The 20,836-nt window shown below is 37.4% G+C and overlaps 1 protein-coding gene across 3 annotated transcripts in view; it reads left to right on the top strand.

The window, feature by feature from the left end:
• RAPGEF4 (Rap guanine nucleotide exchange factor 4) overlaps positions 1-20,836 on the top strand; it is a 157,354-nt gene that overhangs the window by 6,439 nt on the left and 130,079 nt on the right. For all 3 annotated transcript variants that reach the window (XM_048310068.1, XM_048310067.1, XM_048310069.1), the window contains exons 2-4: positions 8,261-8,403; positions 9,486-9,574; positions 17,793-17,939. In XM_048310068.1, the coding sequence (XP_048166025.1) occupies positions 8,261-8,403; positions 9,486-9,574; positions 17,793-17,939 (379 nt within the window). The remainder of the gene's footprint in view (positions 1-8,260; positions 8,404-9,485; positions 9,575-17,792; positions 17,940-20,836) is intronic.

The following is a 20,836-nucleotide window of genomic DNA, read 5'->3' as shown; positions in this document are numbered from 1 at the left end:
ACATGTGCAACTGTAGGTTTTCTCTTCACCAGATCATACTGGAAACATGTCTAAACTCTCGTTGCCTGAGTTCTTTCTGACATGTTGTTGGGATTTGATCTCTAAAATCCCATACTCTGAGCAGATTACAATTTTTTTTATAACAAAACTCCATATTCCAGCAGAGGAGTAAAAAAACTACAAACCAGCTAATTGAAATTGTGCCCGCAAAGTCAGGTGTTTACCAGATATTTTCCAAGTGCAAGTATTTTTCTTATCCACCATGACATTTGCTTTTGTCTGCATCCTACAATTTGCTGCATTTAATAAAGCTTGTAATTTTAATGATACTTCCTTTGTGCTGTATTTTCTGTACTGTATTTGGCATGATCAATTACTTTCTGCTGCTTTATCAATATCTGTGAATGTTTCCTAACTGACTTTCCCTTTCATCTTTGAATTCATCAGTTGTCAAAATGTGTGCAAATGTAAATCTGTAAAACTTGCTTCATTGTTGCTGTAAATTTTTAATTTTCATTAGCTGTAACAATGCAGATCCTAAATCAGGAAAGGTGCATTTGGCATGGTGTTATTGGTGAATAGTGGTGGCCAGAGTTTGAATCAAGGGATATCATCACTTGTGCATATTGTTCAATTACAAATTTCATTTGCAGTGTATCTCAGAGTCTGTCTTCATAGTAAAGTGCTTTTAATGTTTATTGTGAAGCTACATGCTAGTTAATGTAGTTTCATCTGGATTTACTTCTGTCAAATGGAATTTTAACTGTCCTGAGCTCCAGTTTATGTTTATGAAATTTGGAGGTTTAATTCAGTAAGATTTAGTCACATCTTGGTTGCAAAGCATGCATGATATGTAAAAGTGCTCATAAATGAAAGAACATAACTGTGCAATTTTATTTCTTCTGAAATACTCTGTCTTTCTAGACAGCAAATGAAGGTGAAAAAGACTCTATTTTCTACTAGAGCTATATTGCTCAGGTAGTGTATTTTTAACTTGAGATAAGTCGTTATGAATATAATTAATAAATATATCTTTTGCCATTCCACTGTATATACAGATCTAAAAATTGACCTTTTGGAAGGATGCATGATTTGTAGATCAGGGTATGTAAGGAAATGAAGTACACTTGATTGCTCTATTTAACTCTCCAATAATTTTTCAGTGCATTGATCAAACTGAGTTAATTGAGTAATATGATAATGAGGTAGGTAAAGGAGAGTCCCCCATATTTGCCTTCTTTTGGTCCTCACTAAAGAAGACAGAACTGAACTATAACAAATTCTGTCTGACTGCAGCGGCAGCCAGTCAGTCTGCATTTCACTGGCTGGTCATTCAGTACCTGTGTAGATCAGGATTACCTACAGTATTTCTTGTGCCTTATGTAGCAGGTCCTGAGAGATTATCACAGGGATCCTGAGTGTAGGTGACAGTAGTAATTTATTGAAAACTAAGCATCAGCAATTTTACTTGTGTTGCTTTTTTTGGTGTTTTGTTTTTTTTTTTTTAAACACCAGAATGATTTGGGTGTGTAAGAGTCCTAGGGAACAGTGTTTAAATAATTTTTTTTTTTTTTTGTCAGAGGAAATGAGAGCTGGAATCCCAAAGTCTCTTTAAATTACAATAAAGAGAAGATAATAGTAATTTGAATATTGTTTGAAAGAATCATGATGAGGCTTTACAAGGGAAAGACGATCTGAAATGTGAGTGTTGAAAACAGATTTGGTGATACTACTGTAACAAGTGAAAAGTGCCTTTTGGTGGGAGTTAGTTACCTTTCTTGCCGTTGAAGTAAACCCTTACCTGGAAACAACTTCAGATTAAAAGTAGCTTCATTTATATTTAGCACTTAAGTGTCTCACTACAGGTCTAAAATGCTTTGATAGATCACTGTTACTCCTCTCTTAAACTTTCCTTTCTCAAAAAGAAATTAAAAGTCAAAGAGCCTTGCAGCATTGCCTGGAGCAGAGATCTTCAGTATTGTCCTGCTCTCACTAAGGGAAGATAGTACATTGGTACTGGTATTTTTCTGCATCCTACAGCATTGTTTTTCTGCATGTCAGGAAAGGACAGGAGAAAGTACAGGAAGCACAGAGAAATGATCTGGTTTAAATGGCATTACTTGCTGCTGTCTCCTTGCTCATGTTTCACTATTTTCAAGTACCATTAAATTCACTAAATGGTCCATGGTAGTGGTTACTGGTACTTTGCAGCTCATAGAGTTTGCATCTTTGCATTGATGCTTCAGTTTTAACCCAGCGATGAACTCGTTTTATTTGTCTGTTCTAGTGTTTCAGCTGTTTTCTACAAACAGTCTCACCAGTGGAAGAAATAGATCCATCTGCTCATCTTTCGTGGGCTTGTTCATTGCTGTCTGAATTGAAATACTGCTGTTTTAAAAAGTTAAAAAGATCAAGGGAAGGAAATTCAATGCTTTCATTCATTTGGAGCAGGATTCAGGTTTTTGAACACATTTTGTAGAAATAAACGTTTTAAAATTCTAGCGGCATCTTGGCAGAGAAAGTAAAACCACATATATTCTGGTTTTTCTTCCTCAACTGTCAAACCCACTATGAGAAAGACCCTAAAAAAAAAGGACATATGATAACAGAGAAAGTAATAGCTTATAATTGGATTAACTTTACAAAAGCAAACCAAAACTCTCCAACTTGTTCCTTTCTTCTAGGTTAACAAGTCTTTCATAACATACTACATAAACATTCAAATACTTAATCTTAAAAGCGTCAAAATAGGTTCTTTTATAAAGCTATATATACTGCACGTGAACAGAAATACTTTGCCCATATTGTGTATGTGAAGAATTGTAACAGTTATCCTCTGTCTGTATTTGAACTTCGAGCTTGAGTAGTTTGCATTTAAAAATAAAAAAGAGAATACAAAAGTAGAATGGCTTGGGATGGAAGGGACCTTAAAGATCGCCTCATTCCAACCCCCCTGGCCATGGGCAGGGGCACCTTCCACTAGATCAGGTTGCTCAGGGTCCCAGCCAACCTGGCCTTGAATACTGCCGGGGATGGAGCATACACGGTCTCTGGGCAACCTGTTCCTGTGCCTCAGCACCCTCAGAATTAAGAATTTATTCCTAATATCTAATTTCAAACTACACTCTTGCAGTTTAAAACCACTGCCCCTTGACCTGTCACTACATGTCTTGTCCCACTCCAGCTTTCTTATACGCCCTGTTAGGTACTGGAAGGTGCTGTTAAGTCTCCTTAGAGCCTTTTCTTCAGGCTGAACAACAACAACTCTCTTAGACTGTGTTCATAGGAGAGGAGCTCCAGCCCTCTCGTCACTTTTGTGTCCCTCCTCTGGACTTGCTCCAGCAGGTTCGCATCCTTACTATGTTGGAGGTTCCAGAACTGGATGCAGTGCTCCACATGAGGTCTCATGAGAGCAGAGTAGACGGGGAGAATTATCTCCCCAGACCTGCTGGCCACCGTGCTTTTGATCCTGCCCAGGATGTGGCTGGCTTTTGGGACTGCCAGCACTGCCAGCTCATGTTGAGCTGAACAGCCTTATGAGGATAGACTTCAGGCAGATTCTCTTTATAAAAAATCACCTTTTACAGATAGGTGAGCAGACATTGTCAAGAAAATTGTTTTATCTCTATAAAATATGTTCCTGAAATCTTCACATCCAGATAAAGAGGGATAAAATAATTTTTTAAAAAAGCCTTATTGACATAATTGAGTAGAAATGTGTAACTAGCATTGATGCTGTCACTTGTATATGTACGCTGTGATGTTGTATTGAAGAAGCAGAATAGTGTTTTGTGTGAAAACGTTACTGCCAGTGTAATCACTTACTATGCTCTGAAGAGGAAAATTAGTACTATAAGTAAGAAGGCATTTTGGGGTCAAACAAAACAGAAGGGCTTGTAGGGTAGTGAAATTATTCTTGCTTTTCATCCCTTCCTAATAATTTATTTGGTAGCCCTGTTTTGCAACTCTCCAAGTGCCCCCCTTGCTTTGGCTACAGTGAAATGAGATGTCAGTACAGTTTGACTTCAAGGTTATTTTAAATTGGGTGGGGTAGTCTAGGGAGGAGGTGCTTTACTGGGATGGAGTCATAGACTTTCTACAAGGGTGGCCTTGCCTTAAAATGCTTTTACTCTAGCTCATACATCTACCAAACGAGAGCTGAAGAATCTTAATTGATTTAATATAGTTGTTCACACTTTTAGATTAACCTATGGTCCTAATTCCATATGTCAGTCTTGAGATTTCAGGAATGGGTACAGGACAGAAGCTTTAGCAGAAAATCCAGTGGTAGCTGAAGACTCACTGAAATGTGTTTTTTGACTTTGTTTGCTCATGGATATGAGATTGTAACTCTGCAGCATCAGCAGTGAAGGGGCACTTCAGTAGCATCAGCATCAATATGACAGGACAGAACAGAACAGACATAAATCAGCACCAGCAGTAGTTTAGCAGGGGAGGACTAAGCTCAGGGAGACTGAACAACAGTGGTGATCACAGAGAAGTGACGTTAGGTACTCTCATAAGGTATCTGGAAAAATCTTTCCAGAGGCTTTTAGAGCCATATTAGGAGTGTAGGGATATTCCTTGGGATTGACTTTTGCAGCCTGTCTTCCTGTTCTGGGGAATGGTTCCTTTCTGCATTAATACCATTGCCTTTTTTAAGTGTGACTACAGTGAAAATAAAGCTTGAATAATTCTCCATCTGCCATCAGTAGTACTTTTCTATTAATAGATGGAATCATTAATGTTCTAAGGACTATATTATAACATTTGCTGCTTCAGTATTACTCCAAACTGTGCTTTACAAAAAACAAGTTTGCAGTAAGATAGCTGTGATGAAGAAATAAATTTATGTTGTCCTTTCCTGTTTATGTTCCAGGTTAGGCAGCTTGTACTTAGGAAACAGAAAACAAAATTCGGCATCATAAATAGATTAATATTAAGTTAATGATAATTAATGTAATGATAATTACAAGTTATAATGATGATAATTTTATTAAAAGATGCTTTGTAGAAAGTGGTCAAACTTTGCCTGAGTTTTGCAGGCCTGTGAAAAAGCAGTTAATTGATGCCATGGTACATTATTTTCAGTTAAGTAATACTTGGCTTTTGAAACCAGATTCATTGCTATAGATTATAAACACTTAGTAGAAATGAGTTTGAGTGCTACTGATACCACTGTTACACTGCAGTCTGAAATTTTACACAGGCAAAATTTCATGTGCTCCTAAGGACAAGGGCCACCTTAGCTTGAGACACCAAATTGTTAATTCCTTACTCCTAAACATTGAGGACATTTCCCAGGATCTCTGAAAAAAAGGCGTCTTGTTGTCAAACAGGTTGAATCCCAGTTAGTTTTTTATGAATAAGAAATCATGATCTTAACCAAACAGCTAAATCTTGAACTGGGTGTTTGTGCATCTCATTTGAGAGACATGAATAAGGTGCTATTCTGGGGTGCAGTTAAGATTCCTTGCTGGCTGCTGCCCTTTTTTTTTTTTTTTGTCTTAAAACACAGCTGGAAGAGAATGGACCTTTTCTAAGACTGATTAATGGTTAAATCATTCCCTGAAAACCTCTCCCAAATTCTAGCTTTGTTTCCACATGTACTGGATCAAAAAGGGTCCCTTCCCAGTAAAAATATTTGTGGAAATATATTTGCATACAGTAATATTAAATCCAGTATGTTTTCAAGAAAGGTTGTTGGAACAAATGGTTTGCCGTAAAGAACTACTAAGAAGCATTATAAGGAATATAACGATTTTGGGATTACTACTATGTGTGTTACTTAATAGTTTGTTTGCCTTTTCTGGTTTAGAGCATGTCTGTGTGTCTGTCTTCAAAAGCTCACTTTGTGTACTCTGAGTGGAAGTAACTGCTGCTGATACAAAGGGCTGTAGCTCAGTTGTCTACTGAAGTAAGCTGCTAGGAACACACAACTTTGACTTTTCCAATATATGTGAGTTTGGTTTCCCGCGGATGTTTTAAACTAAAAGGCATGGCTCAGCTATCTGTGAGAATGCTCATCCTTCCATAGTGACTCACATTACTGGGGCCTTGATGGAGTTTTGTCAGAAGAAAGAGGTTTTCCTGCACTTCATCCGCCTGGCACAGGACACTCCTTGCCACATCAGTGGAGGGCATCGCTGCCCTCACCTTCTTCTGAACTAGATAGAAATGCTGTCCCTTGAACAGCTCTCAGGAAAAAATGTTACACAGCCTATGAGTTAAATCTCCCCCAAACTTGTCCTTTACACAGAATCAGAAGTGGAAAAGGTTTCTGCACTTATGTTTCAGAAAGACCACTGGGACAACAGTGTTGATTAACCTGATGCATACTGTTTTCTGATGCTGTTTCCTTTTTCCATGTCTGACTGCATCAAACTATTAAAACCACTGAACACTAAGATCCTGTAGTCAGTTCTGTGCAAATGAATTGACTGACCCAAATCGAGTGCTATGAGCAGCTGTAGGAATGAAAGTCTCAGATGCAGTTTCTCTAGGAAGAGGGGATTTTCTGAGAATGATCTCACCTTTTTGACTTGTTGGGTATTGCTGTTATTTTTGAGAGTTCATAAATTAAGATAATTAGTGTTTCAACAGTTAGTGTAGTTGGGTAGGGATCTTGTATAAGTAGATTTTAAATCTGTTTGCAAGCTGCACCTCCTAATCTTATTAAAAGGGTTTTGACAAGAGAGTTAATGCTTATTAGTACTTGTCAGCTAGTGCACAGTCAAGAAAAAAATGGGTGAAAATCTTGCTTGAAATATTTCAAAAGAGAGCTGTTGTAGTTGATTGTAGTTTGAAGTGGTAAGAGGATGTCACTGTGATGTAGAAGCAACTGCATACACCAGAGAATTATTATTCTCATCTGTAGTTAATAAGGGTAAATTGGAGTATAAATGAGGATAGAGATTTAATCCCTCCTAGACATAATTTAGTAAGAAAGATTAGAGATACGGAGATTCAATGCAAGTAGGATTTGGCTTTCTTCACTGAGACAAAGATTTGGATTCCTTAAAGTCTTTGATTTCAAAGAGGAATCTTTAAAAAAATCTTGTTGGAAGGAGTGCTTATGCTGTGGGTGTAACAATAAGGTGAATAAAGATATATATTTGTGAACTTAGTCTTTGTTCATTGTAGCTACCTGACTTCTGTTCATTATAAGTTCATCCACTGGTTGAAAGGACATTTTTGTCAGTAAAATTAACTAGCAACATTTGAGTGAGTGATTGGTCTAATGATTACTAACAGTTGTCTCTCTTCTTGTTATGCCCTTATACATGAATAATTTCTGCATCTGATCCAGCATGATGTCCTAGGAAAATTCAGTTTCTTCCTGCCCTTAGTGATTGGTTTTTTAATCTGTTATGAAAATTTTTTTCTAATGCTGTCAGCTAGTGTTTGGCTTACCTGCTGATTCATAATGTTTGATAATCACATTTGAAGTGTGTTACAGAGCTAATTCACTTTAGTTTCATAAATATGTAGTAATATGCTGAACCTGCTGAACTGCTGGTATGCATGCTACTTTGTTCTAGAGAGTTCTACAATTTTATTTTTCTTGAAGTCTTGGTTTTTTTTAAAAGGTGTTGCTGTCATATATTTTATCTATTTTAAACATTTGAATTAAAACTCTTGACTGTTACCAATGAAAAATTAAGATTCTTGCTTGCATATTTAATTTGTCCAACACTAAGAGACAGAGACTTCATGGAAGAGAATATACTTATTAAAGTTGTCTTTCTTCCTTGCAAGTGAGAAGAGGAAAGTCAGTTTATACTCAGTAAAATGCAGAAGAGAAGCTTGGCTATAGAAGTTACTGTTGGTATCTAATGCTTTCCGTTTAACCAGATAGAGAAAATCTGTTTTGGTCACTGATTCCACAGACCTCTTGTGTGTTTGGACATCTGTTTGTTAATGTTTCCTTACAGACCTAAAACTATATTATCATTCTAAGGTCTTTAGGATAAGGACTGCATCATCATAAATACTTTTACAGTGATGCTACATCAGGACTTTGGTGCTAAATGGGCTTCTGGACACTGCCTGTGTTGAAATGATAAGAATCATGCTCAAGTTGATAAATGGCGGTTGTTAGGATATCTTGGAAAGGCTTCATTATGTAGTTGTGAAATGCATTTTAATTGGTTTATATTATAGTGTGATATTTAACGCAAACATTTTTAAGTTTGGTGCATGCTGGTGGGGATGTTTCTCTGATAAAGCCCTTGAGAATTTGTCTTTTGTTTTCTTGCAGGCCTTTGGAACGTTCTAGTGAAGATGTAGATATAATATTCACACGACTGAAAGAAGTGAAAGCTTTTGAGAAATTTCATCCAAACCTTCTCCAGCAGATATGTCTCTGTGGATATTATGAAAATCTGGAAAAAGGAATCACATGTAAGACAGTTTCATATGATTATCTGTTTTATGTAGATAAAATTGGGGGTTAGGCTGTGGTTGTCTTTAAGAGATCAATGAGAGCAGAATCAGTGGAATATTTGCAGTCACAGTTGCAGGGCAAGGCAGGACTGAAGTGCTGCTTGCTCTACAAATGCAGTGTGTAGTGAATCTATGGTAACAAGGCATACAGTTGGATGTAAGAGTGCCACTGTTCTGTTGGAAGATTACAAGCCAGTCATTGGACTTAAGCCTCATTCTTCCCCCGTAAATGTATTATTGATCGCTTTTGCCAGAGCTTTGTGCTGTCAGGGGCAAAGGTATCAGTGAGGCACACCGCTGATAGCGTGTGGTTTCCAGGCACCCTGGCTAGCACAGGCCAAACCACAGGCAAACTGCTGCGGGGTGCAACAGCTCCGTGCCTGCTCTGGCAGCCCGTGGGCCAGATGTAGGTGGACACCTGTGCTTGCTCTGTGAAGCTGAGATGGAAATAAGTGGTAGTCCTGTGATGGGAATGTGTACCAGGGGAATAACTGATGAAAACCTGTGGTATTAGTAGAGTCTCAGAAACGCCTCAGGTAAATCTGGCATGCAGCACTGGGGTTTGCTTAGAGTAACAGGGATTTTGATGCTCTGTAGTCACACAGTTGGAATGCCTGAACATCACAGTCTTGCAGTTGCCGTTCAGCCAGAACTCTTACTGAATTCAGTGGTAGCTGTGTCTGCATTGAAATATTACGAATTTCAAAGGGACATTGTTCAGAAAACCTTTTTCCTTGTTTGTTTTGTTTCTTTGGTTGGTTAATTAACCAAAAGAACATTAGAGAAGAAGCAGACTGGGGAGAAGAGTGAAGGAGTTCTATGTGCTTTCATTGTTTCCATGGTGTATTGACTAGTTTACTAAAATATGTGCTTTCCAGTGTCATTGGAAATATTACTGTAATAGTAAATAAGTAATCTCATATGGCAAATTGTATAGTCCCATCAGTGACTGCAATAGTACAGTAATATGTGGGAAAATGTTTGTTACTGTTGCTAAACTTAAAGTGATAGCTCTGATTTACAAGATTTCATCTTTCCAGTATTCCGTCAGGGTGATATTGGGACGAATTGGTATGCTGTCCTGACAGGATCACTGGATGTGAAGGTGTCTGATACAAGCAACCACCAGGTAAAATAGATTTTTAATTTAAATCATCCAGTCAGTAGTACAAAGAAAGAATATCACTTTTTATATGATGAGGTAGATAACGACACATTATGTACAGATGTTTTGTCATATCACAAGGATGTATATGTTTCTCTGAGTCTCTTTTAGTCTCAGTTGTCCTTAGTCTAAGGAAGGCAAATCATGCCATTGATTTCAAGAAACTGAAATGTAGTGCTCTGGAAATGGTCTACATTTTAATGTGAAACAGGACTCTTCCATCTTTTCTAGAAGTGCTGTAGAAGTTGTGCTAAAGATCTCAGAGTTGGTAATTCATTCCCTAGAAGTATTTTAATTCCATTCTTGTTCAGAAAGTTCAAACCAAACCCACTAACAGTGCAGTCTAATAACAGCATAATGCAGTCTCCACTGCAGAAATGGGGAAGTATTGTAGTAATAGCAGACTACTGGAACTGCTGCCATGTTGGACAAGAAGCCTATAGGTAATATCTATTCAGTGTTAAGAAATAGAAGAACAAGTAAAATTCTCTCCCAATTTAAGTGGTTTCTCAGTACCTTGGTACTCCTGGATTTATAAAATTTAGAGTAAATAAAAATCCAAAAGGATGAGATACTTCTCCTGGAGTTTGCCATCCATGGTGTCTAAAGTCGTGTTGGCAAGTCTTGCCCTTGCTGCTTGAGCTTAGTCTTCTGGGAAGGCCTCCTCTCTGTTCCCTGCTCCCATGTTTGAGATCTGTGATTATCCCATGATGTAGCTCAGCATGGGGTTGTACCTCTGATATGGGGCTCGTTGTGCCTTTACATGAGTGGTATAGCTACCCAGGACCTGATAGAGACCACTACCCATTTTCCCCACCTGGATGGAATGAGGTGGTGATTGAATAGGGGATGGTGGTGGTGTATTTTTTGCCCAAAGTTTGGCTGATTGAGGAAATTTTTTTGCTCATAGCAGAAATTGTGGTTTTTTTCACTTTGTTGAGCATTGCATCACCGATGAAATTGGGTCAGAATGCAAGTCAAGGCAGTGTGTGAGTACTGGGTCTTTCTACTTCCTGCAGTAGAACGATAGATGCAAAAGGAACTTCTTTGATATCATTATTTTTAGCAACCTCTTCACTGTACTAAGTAGAGATTGATTGAGAGTATAATTAGCTTAATTTGAGCAATTCTTGGCATGGCCTGGCTGTCATTGGTATTGTCACAATTTGGAACAGTACTGGGCTCTTATGAGACCCTTTTCTGTGCAGATCTAAAGCAATCAGGATTTTCCAGTGTTTGCCAAAAGATGGCACTAAACTGTTGTGAAGAATCAATCTCTTTACTGACTCAGAAAGGAATACATCTGCACAATCTGGATGTTAAATTAAGAATTTGGAGTGTTGATTTGTTCCATTAGATGGAGTATGGAACACTTCAGGTCTTTAATGAATATAATGTAAATATTTTTTTCTGCTTGTTCAGGTTAACTTCATTTTCCTGCCAGTAGGAAGCTATTGAACTACAATTCATGTAATTCTAGTTCTAGAAGTTATATTCTGCAGTTATTTCTTATCTCATGTTTCCTTCTCACAGGAACAACGACCTGAATTTTTACCACTGCCTAGTTGCCATAGAATACAGCCTCACTGCCAAAAGAATGGCAGCCCATATGTTTACCATTCCTGTCTGGATAATTTTGATGTTTGGGGACTCTTGAATACTATTTGAGCCCAACATTTCGTCTGGTTTTGCTCCAACTTGGTGTTTATACCATGTCCCTCCTTGTACATTCTTGGTCTCCTGCTCATTCTCCTGCCTGTAGCTCCTGGATGTCTGTACTTTCTTGTTGGCATGGTACTGGTCATGCTTGAACTTGAAGTACTTGCTAGCATTCCCTGCCTGCTGCGCTCGCTACAAACCCAGACAATGGAGGAAATATGGTGTTGTATTGCTGTCAGAGCAGCCCTGGCACACTGACTTGGAAGCATTGTGCTCCCAGCTGGGAATGGATGACCAGTGCTTAAGATGTAGGGGTGCTTGTAATGTACCCTTGGAGCACATTTTCCAGTCACATCACCCAGGAGCAAAAGGTTCCTTTGCAAAGTCATAATAATGACTAATTGCTCTGCTGTTACTGTTATACCATAAATGACACTAATGCTAATGAGATATTTTCAGCAGAGCAGAAGAGATGCAGTTACCAGAGTTTAGAAGTTCGTAGACTCATGTAAAAGTACAGGATTATTCCATCTTTCCTAGTAAGAGAGAAGCTAACTTTGTATTTAGGTTCCTGTTGGTTAAAATGTCTTCAGACATGACTAATTGTGACACTGTTAATACTTTAGATAAACAGGAGGTGATGACCTCCTGAGTTTTCTTGCAGCTTGAATTATCCTATGATTATATGCTGATGCTTACAGTGTTAATGTAAATATAGAAAATAAATTCTCTTGATTAAAATTTACAAGTCCCACTTTTGCTAGGTGTTTATCTGTCTGCTTGCGGAACTTAAATTTCATCAAGGCTAGGAATTAATGCATAGTGTAACTCTGTGTTAGCTACCATGTGCTAACTCTCTGTGCGGTCACCTTTGGTGTTGGGTAGCTTTCTCCCATTAGAAGTGCAGTAAGTTATTGCATACTTGGTCCCTACTAAAAAGGTCTTAATAGCCTTTGTTCCTACAGAGGCATGTAGGAACATGTCTTGCACTAGAAATAGTATCTTAATGTACTAATGGATCAAGACTTCAGTGTAGCTAGTGAGGTATTAATTCACACACACTCTGGCTGCACATCAGCTTACTGATGTAGATGCCTGTGATTTCTCTCAGAAAATATTAGTAATACTGATTAGCACCAAGTTGAGAATTCTTATAAGCAGAAATATTGATAATAGCTATTATTTGGTATTAGGATAACAGGAACTGTTACATCTACTGATTTAAGTGCTTTAATAGAGACAGACACAGATATTTAGGATCTCATAAAGCTTTGCTTTGATGAACTGGTTTGGAAAAATCCTTTCTGCTTGCAAAGCTGTGTTCTGTCACGAGGGGGCAGTGTTAGAACACCATAGCAAACGCGAGTGCAGGCAGTGCTCGGTACTGAAATGGGCACTTTGAAAATCGTATTCGACTATTTACCGTACTCACCTGTTATAAAGAGTTTGGCCAGAGAAAATTTCGCTGTTACTGTTAGTTTTGTGAGCTGGTAAAATCTGCTGGTAATTTCATTTGCCATTGGAATGGCTACAGAGATTTGACAGGAGTACTCATCCAGTACATCCTGAGTGGAGTCTGCTTTCTGTGCAAACTATTTATGGATTTTTCTGGGTATTCAGCAATCAAGAAGAGACTGAAGAGGACTTTTTCTAAGGTGAAAACGTCCCACTGTGAATTCCAGAGGTAACTGTAATGAACTGTTTTGGTCTTGCCTGAACTTCTTTGTAACAAATATCCTGATAAATATTGCACTTAAAAATCACGGAAAGACATAGTTTAGTTACCATCAAAATAAACAGAAAATGCAGCCTCTGTAGAATATATCAGAAAGACGTCTTTACCCTCAGTTATGATCAGATTCTGAATTTCATCTTTATTTGGCACTGTTGCCTACCCAATGTTGAGATATCTAGTAACAGAAATTCCTCTTAGAGATATTCCTGGTTTGGTGTTGTCTTAAAAGGCTGACTGCCTTGTGTATGTTTCATTTTTGGACTCTGTTTTGAAGATGAACAGTCTAAGGGTGGCTGTTGGCAATGTCCCAGAATAAAGCTGGGAATAAATGCATTATGACAAAAGCATCAGTGTTACATTGGTGCCAGATTCTGCAGCACTGCAATTTTCTGAATTAGATTCAGGGCATTTTACCCCAAAGATTTTTCTGGTAAACTATGAAGGAATGAAGAGAAGAAAGACAAAGACCAAATAGCAATTTGATCTGCAGTTTTGCTGTATTTTGCCAGCTGAATCATAGTGTGTGCTGAGGCCTATTGCCAGCTTATCTTGCCTATGTTTTGGTTGAGTTTATTTTAAGCAGGTCAGTTTTCAAAAACAGACCAAACTGAACATAGGGCATTGACTTAACAGACAATTACCCTTTTTTAGAAAAGCTTTAAAGGAGGAACCATGAGTGCTTGGATGGTACAGTAGTGTCAGCTGTAAGAAGATGCAGAGGGCTGGGGATGAAAAGCCAAATGAGTTAGTGGGGTTGCTGAGAAGAATGACTGTGAAGAAAGAGGTTCAGATGTTCATGTAAGAAATGGAAGAATTTCACAGCTCTTTGAAACTGAGGACAAAGGAGGTATGTGGTAAGATGAAGTGGCATCAAGGAAAGGGATTTAAACAGGGTAGTAGTCCTTGCAATACTGCTTTCAGCATGTAAGTGCCATTAAGTATTTTGGAGATAACCTATGTGAAGTTGTAACATAGGTTTGTACTGTAGTTAGTAGCGTAAATATGCCTAAGCTAGCTTTAAATTTTTTAGTTTGAGCATGGGAACTGCTGTACTCATTGTAACACAGAGATTGGCTGAACTAATATACTGAGCTGAGAAGTAGAGTGGGTTGGCTCGTGCTGAGCTCCACAGTGTTGTGGTGGTGCTAATTTTGGTTTTGAACTTAGCTTACTGGAAGTTAATATAGAAAAATCATTTCACTTCTCTCTGTCAGGTGACATAGGAAGAAGTCCAAGACATTGCAGATAGCTTTTAGAAGATCAGATAGACAGGTATGGAAATAATGAATGCAGTATTACAGTATGGCTAATCTGAACCATACATATTTTAATTAGGTACTAGAAGAGACGCTGCTCACAGCTTTTGTAGAAGCACAATGCCTCCTTTGAGCAAATAACCTTGTCTTGTGTAAAGAGGGTGGCCTAACATATGTTTGCAAACTGCAATTTTAGTGTGTTCAGAAGGTATTTCTATGTTATTGTTAGAAATAGTTTGACAAGGATGTGTTGTCTGAATGGCTGAAGCACTCAAGTGAAGGTAATGGAACAGAAAAATCACTTCATAGATAGTTTACTTTCATGTATATCCTTAGTGTCTCTGTTATAAAAGGAAATTTTTGCTGGGGACAAACTGAACTGTGTCAAAGTAATAATAAGCAAACTTCTCAAAATGCCAGCTTCTGCAAATCTCCAGTTAAACACAGAGATAGTATGGTCCTAGAGACACAGGTGCAGAGGTGAGATAAAGATGCAAGGTGTGGGAAAATGATGAAATTAAAAACAATCTAGCTACATCAGCTCCCTTATAAACTCAAAATGTTGAACAAACTAAAATTTCAAGGAAATGTCCCCAATCCCTTTGAGCCTAGCGCTAGCAATGTTTTTCCCCACTTTCTTCATTTCTCTTCCTGACACCCTGATTTTATTTACACACAGTACAAAAATTGTGTTTGCCAGGTTGGAAAACAGAAGGGGTCACAAGTCAGGGAGGAGGATATGGGATGATCCTTGTGATGGTGGGGGAGGGAATAAATCAGAGCCTTGTTTCTGATTTTCATCCGTTCCATAAAATGGTCTTACAAACTCAATAATGTTTTAGATTGATGAGGGGATCAGGGAAAGGTTTAAGAATGCCTTCCCTGCATGTGTCTCATGTGGCAGTAAGAGTCAGTGAAACTGAATACACTAACAGCCTCTGATTTGAACACTACTGTTTTATGTTGTGTACAGAGGGCAGGTAGCAATGGAAGCAATCTCATCTTTATAAGTCTCTAATACTGCCTTTTAAATAGCTGTGTGAATGTTAGCTGGTTACCAGCCACTAGAACCCCCTGCTGCTTCTGGGATTGCAGAGGGGAACAGCAAACTGAGTTTTGAGCTGCCAGCAATCCTCCTGAAGTCTCCACTGAACAGCAGGAGATTCTTGAGTGTAAGGTTAACAGGCATAATAGGAAACACACCTGATTCCCTAGGAGGCTGGAGATGTATAAACAAGGGGTAGTGAGAAAATGGGGCTCTGAAGCCTTGAAGAAGACGTATAGGCCTGCACCCCAGCTGGCTGTGAAACTGCATCTCTGTGGAGAATAGTGGTGGCTTGGGAAAAAAAATCTAAAAGAACTTGATGGAAGCCTGGACTTCCCTTTAGTGAATGTAGATAGGACCGTTCCAGCCTCTTGGCCTAACACCCCACAGTGTTAATTTATTTCTCAAGCTTAACAGCTGCCTCATCAGAATTTATCTTATAAAGTCATTTCTTAACCAACACTGGTCCTTTTTTCTTCTCATGTTTGTTCTGTCATTAGAGGTTATTTTTTAGGGTTGTAAACAGAGGAGGTGAAATGTTTAAAATTATTTTATTGTTTGAAGGGAGGGGAGAGACTGAGAAAGAAGTTAGAATATGTAAACAATGTTTATGATTCACCTACAGGAAAAGTTTCTTTTATGCCAGGCTGTTTGGTTGTCCTGCCCTGAACAGGGCTCTTTTATCTTAACTTTCTGAATAGGATTGAGAATAATATATTAGATATCTGGAAATCAAATTTTGTGTGAGCAGTAGGCACATTTTCTTTGTAGCTCCTTTGAGTGCAGTTGTGAGTATTGTAGCATGCATAGAGTGTTCAGCTCTGAAATGTAAGCTTGGGAAGGCAGATTTCAGTGTATAATGTATGTATAATGTATAACCAGTGTATATAGAGACTTCTATTTAGGTGCCTAGGTGATCATTCTCAAATATTCTTTCTTTTAAACAAAACCTGTTCCTATTTCCTTCGTGGAAAATTTATTTCTGACAGTTGGTAAATTTTTCCTAGATCTTCTCTGAGACATAATTGATTCTGTTTTCCTGAACCCACCATTTTATGTGGTTACTTCTGTGTAAGAGCAATCTGCTGTGGTTCAGAGAATTGGACTATTATGGACTTTTGTCTTTGTATTGCAATTATAAAGCTACTAACTTGATTTTAATAACATTTGCCTATTATGACTTACTAGATGCATGGAAGGAAAGCAGTGCAATTCTAAAACCAGAAAATGATGCTGAAATATGCTCATGCATCTCTCCTGGATTATCAGCCACAAGGACAGCCAAAGTTTCTGCTTTGATTTTTGTAGATGTTGCATGAATCCTACATTTTAGAATTAAACTATATTTCCCATGTTGTATCAAGTTAGCATGTGTTTTTATATGTTTATATGTAATTGTCTGTGTGCATATATGATTTCCTTTGTTAAGTGCAGTTTGTATGATTTTAAATTTTTTATGCTGTTGCTAACTTTTTAAAATTACTTAACAGACAGTCAGATAAGGTCCACCTTAGAAAATGTGGGTGTTCAGCTTCAAGCCTGTGATCAGGAACAAAGCAACTTGTAAGCTGAATATAGAACATGTATCTAAAGATCTTGATTCAGCAAGTTGTTTAATGGCTAGTAGTCTAATTTTTTGTCTGCAGTAGCTCATAATTTTTTTTGGAACTACTATAGAGGAGTTCCTGGCCAAGGGAGATTCATTTAGACATCATTTAGAAAGGCATGTGCTCATATAAACTCCTTTGAAGTGGACTTTGCTGCTTGTTTGGGACCTTTCTTAATGCTCTGTACATGGATACAGCTTTTCCAGGTTGTTTGAACTTTAATAGTTTTCTTGAAATCCCTGATTTATGTGAAAATAATTTTTTTTTGGTCTAGTAGTTAATTGGCAAGCATCTATTAACAACTGAAAGATTTGCTGGCATTTTCAACAGAAGGGCCAAGAGTTGGTTCAACTGTAAAAGTGCATTGCATGTACAATAGAGAAATGCATTATAAATACAAGAGGATATTATAATAGAAATTTATGTTTACTGAGAAAACATAACAGGCAAATTTTCTTTCTGATGAGGGTAGGCTGTGTAGGACAGAAATTTATATTCTGAGATTGCATTTCTGATTCTAGTTACCTTCTCATCATGAGATTTCTAAAGATCTCATCATCACAGCAGTGTTTAGAGATGGATGAACAGAGATCATAGTTTTTTTCTAAAGGTGAAAGTGATTCTTGTGTTCTCAGATTTGCAGACAGAAATATCTACTTCAACTGATGGTCACAGAAAACAGAAGTCCCACTTGTTTCCACATTAAAGCTTCCCATGTTGTTAATCAGCATATAGGTTTTTTTCCTTGTTGGTGACAAATTAATTTTCTTTTTAAGTGGATTGCTGAAGAATCTTAAGGCCATGCTATTAGAAAATATGACATAAAGACTCTCAAAACATCCTGAAATCTTTAATGTGTCCTTTTTTTTATTATTCAAAGGATGCTGTGACAATATGCACCCTTGGAATAGGAACTGCTTTTGGAGAGTCCATTCTGGATAACACTCCTCGCCATGCTACCATCGTTACCAGGGAATATAGTGAGCTCCTTCGAATTGAGCAGAAGGACTTCAAAGCACTTTGGGAGGTAAGTTCAGATTTATTTGCAGTTAATGCAGAAAAAAATTACTTAACCTTGAAAGTATTTGTAATATAGCATGAAGACATTTATACCATAAGCAAAGTATAATTTTTTAAAATTAGTTCAGAAAAACATGAAAGTTTTTACTTTAGTGCTCCATATTATGTATGTTTACATACTCCTGTATTTCTTTCTTGTGGGCCTCTTGTAACAAAATAACTTAGGTGAAATTTCTGGTAAAATTTACTTGTATACTGCAGGTGTTGCTCTCTTAGCCTTAAACTTGCTTTTATTGGTAGCATTTATGAGGAAAGTCTGTTCTTATTATACTCTGACATTTTAAATTATTCTCCTTAACTTCTGTCTCATCACCAGCTCTAAGGGGTTTAGAATTTGCAGATGAATCAAGATCACTTAAAAATTAACTTACTGATTACATGTGAATTCCCTTAAAACTTTCCTTTGTGGAGAACATACTGCTGAGGTTCTTCATTCTGTAATCTGTGTACTTTGGCATCCATGCAGAGAAGACTTCATTAACATGTTGCTGTGCAAAGTTACTGAGCTTGAATCTGCATTTTTGCAAGCATTACATTTGATTTGAAAAGTGTTGTGGGAATTGGAAGGCATCTTGTTGGCCTGGCCTACACCATTGCCAATTTGCACTGCTAGCTGGCTTGAAATGGTGACTGTGCAAGTGTAGGTGTTGGGCAGAGCTGCCAGATGGTGTGAGTGTCCTAAAGTTGCAGGTCTAGGGACACTAACTGTATTTAAGAAATAGGTGCTGGTTCTAACATTTTAGTTCGGCTTCTAACTAGAGATGGGTTTTTTTTTTTGCTTTCTCATTTCCTGACAAAGAGCAGTATTATACTCCAAATAATTGTCCTAAAGCAGTTCTAAAGTCAAATCCACAGCTATCTACACTGATGGAGGAAACAGCACTTCCATCACCTGCTTACAAATATGTTACCTTGAGCATAGTTAATGGTGCAGCGTGACCAAGGCACGAGAGACCACTGTGTGAATGAAAGATGCTTGCCATTGAATGCCTTGACAATATCAGATATCATTCTTTGAATTGCATAGCCGTGATTTGTACTGTTTTTCGGCAAGTTCTACAGCTAAAATAAAATGCTACTGAAGTTTTGCAGAAAATTTGAAGTATTTGACAAGGCAATTTTTTTTTGCAGTCTACAATTTTTTTTTCTCTGCAGCAGCTGCATTGTAGTTTTAAGCCTTGGCATTAAAAGATGAAATATGCCAGTGGTCTCATCTGTTTTAACATATGCAGCACTTGCCAGTAGTCAGAAATTTGATAATGTAGACAGTGCTTTACAAGATAATGATGGGGAGAATAAATCCAATTGTAGGTTTGTCTGGTAACATTTTTTTAAAAAATTCATTTTTAATTGGTATAAGCACAGTCATTTCTGCCATGCATATCAATTTCCTGCTAAGCATTCAGAGATTGTTGTTCTCTTATCAGGATTATTGGGGGAGTGGAGGTTTCCTTTTAAAAATGTTCAACCTTATAACATATTCAAAGTAGTTTTAAAACAAAAAATTCAACAATATTTGCTCTTTAATCACTAATACAGCTTTGTTTCTAGCACTTTTGATGATTTTGCAGAGTTTTTTGATGAGAGATGCTTTTGGGAAAGGTCACGTGTGTTAGAAGTACTGGAGTGATCATAGGCAGCTTTAGCACACATCTTGTGTGTTGCAGCGTTTATGCAATTGGGCTGTAGAGCAGGTCACAAATGCTGCAGGTGTCAGTCACAGACCACAGTTTAGATTTGTGGCGGTTCTTTGCCTTTTGTGCCATTTTACAGTGAACTTTTGATGTATTTTGGTGTGCTTTCTTTCAAGAAGGCTATCTCTGTGCTCTCAGTGAGTGGAAAATTGTTCCATGAAATACAGCTTTGCTGGTTGGTCGGAGATATAATAAAGTTGTTCATTTTTTCAAGATGATATTTATTTCCTTGCAATCTGCTAATCGCAGAGTCTGCATAACCTGCAGCTAATGTGTGATAAAACAGAGAACGTTTAAAATGGACAGAAAATTATGTAAGAAAATTTTGCCAAAATACACTAGCAGTAGCACCAGTAGTATATTGTTATTAATATTATTGTTACCTGAAGAAAAGTAAATAATTTTCTAAAGGGAGACTTTTTTAATGTTTTAGTTGTTGTGTTGCTCTTTTTGCCTTATCCTGAGATTCATATATCTTTGCTGTGATGAAGTCTGTATGGGGAAACTGTTACTGTTACATGCCATTCAGATTTTAATTGTGTTTAATGAAGACCCACACAGATCACAGATATTTCATGTATATGGTACCCTGGAAAAATGGGGAAAGGCAACAATGTCAGTTCATTACAGTCCAGATATTGTAAAAGCTAAAATCTACTGCATGTAAATTCAGCTCTCCACATAATGAGAATTTAATTCATGACAGAAGTCATTTATTCAGAAGAAAATGTTGAATAATTCCAAAATAATGCAATACTGTAGTATAAGAACAACCTAAATAAATTGTAGGGTTACAGCTCTTAAAATGGTTACTGATTTTATGTATGTAGGATCTTTATGATTAATAATGGAAGTGCAAAGATACATTTTATATATTATTTTTTCATTTGTTTGTTTTTCCCCAGGAAATTCATTTTTGGGAAAATTTACTTTATTTCCTTGTTTTGAGGGAAAGAACAAGTCAAAACTCCATTAACCAAATAAAGATTTTTGGCCTACAGAGCAAAGAAAATCAATACTGCAATTCTAAATATTTTTTCTTATTTTTAGATTGTGAATGTAATCTTGGAAAATGAACCAACAGAAATTGATTCAATATTGACTTTAATTTACTGTGCAACTAATCTGAAATGCTAGGACTAAAAGCTAT

Source organism: Corvus hawaiiensis, chromosome 7, assembly GCF_020740725.1.
Source record: "Corvus hawaiiensis isolate bCorHaw1 chromosome 7, bCorHaw1.pri.cur, whole genome shotgun sequence".
Classification (NCBI taxonomy): Eukaryota; Metazoa; Chordata; class Aves; order Passeriformes; family Corvidae; genus Corvus; species Corvus hawaiiensis.
This window is presented reverse-complemented; position numbering and strand designations above follow the sequence as displayed.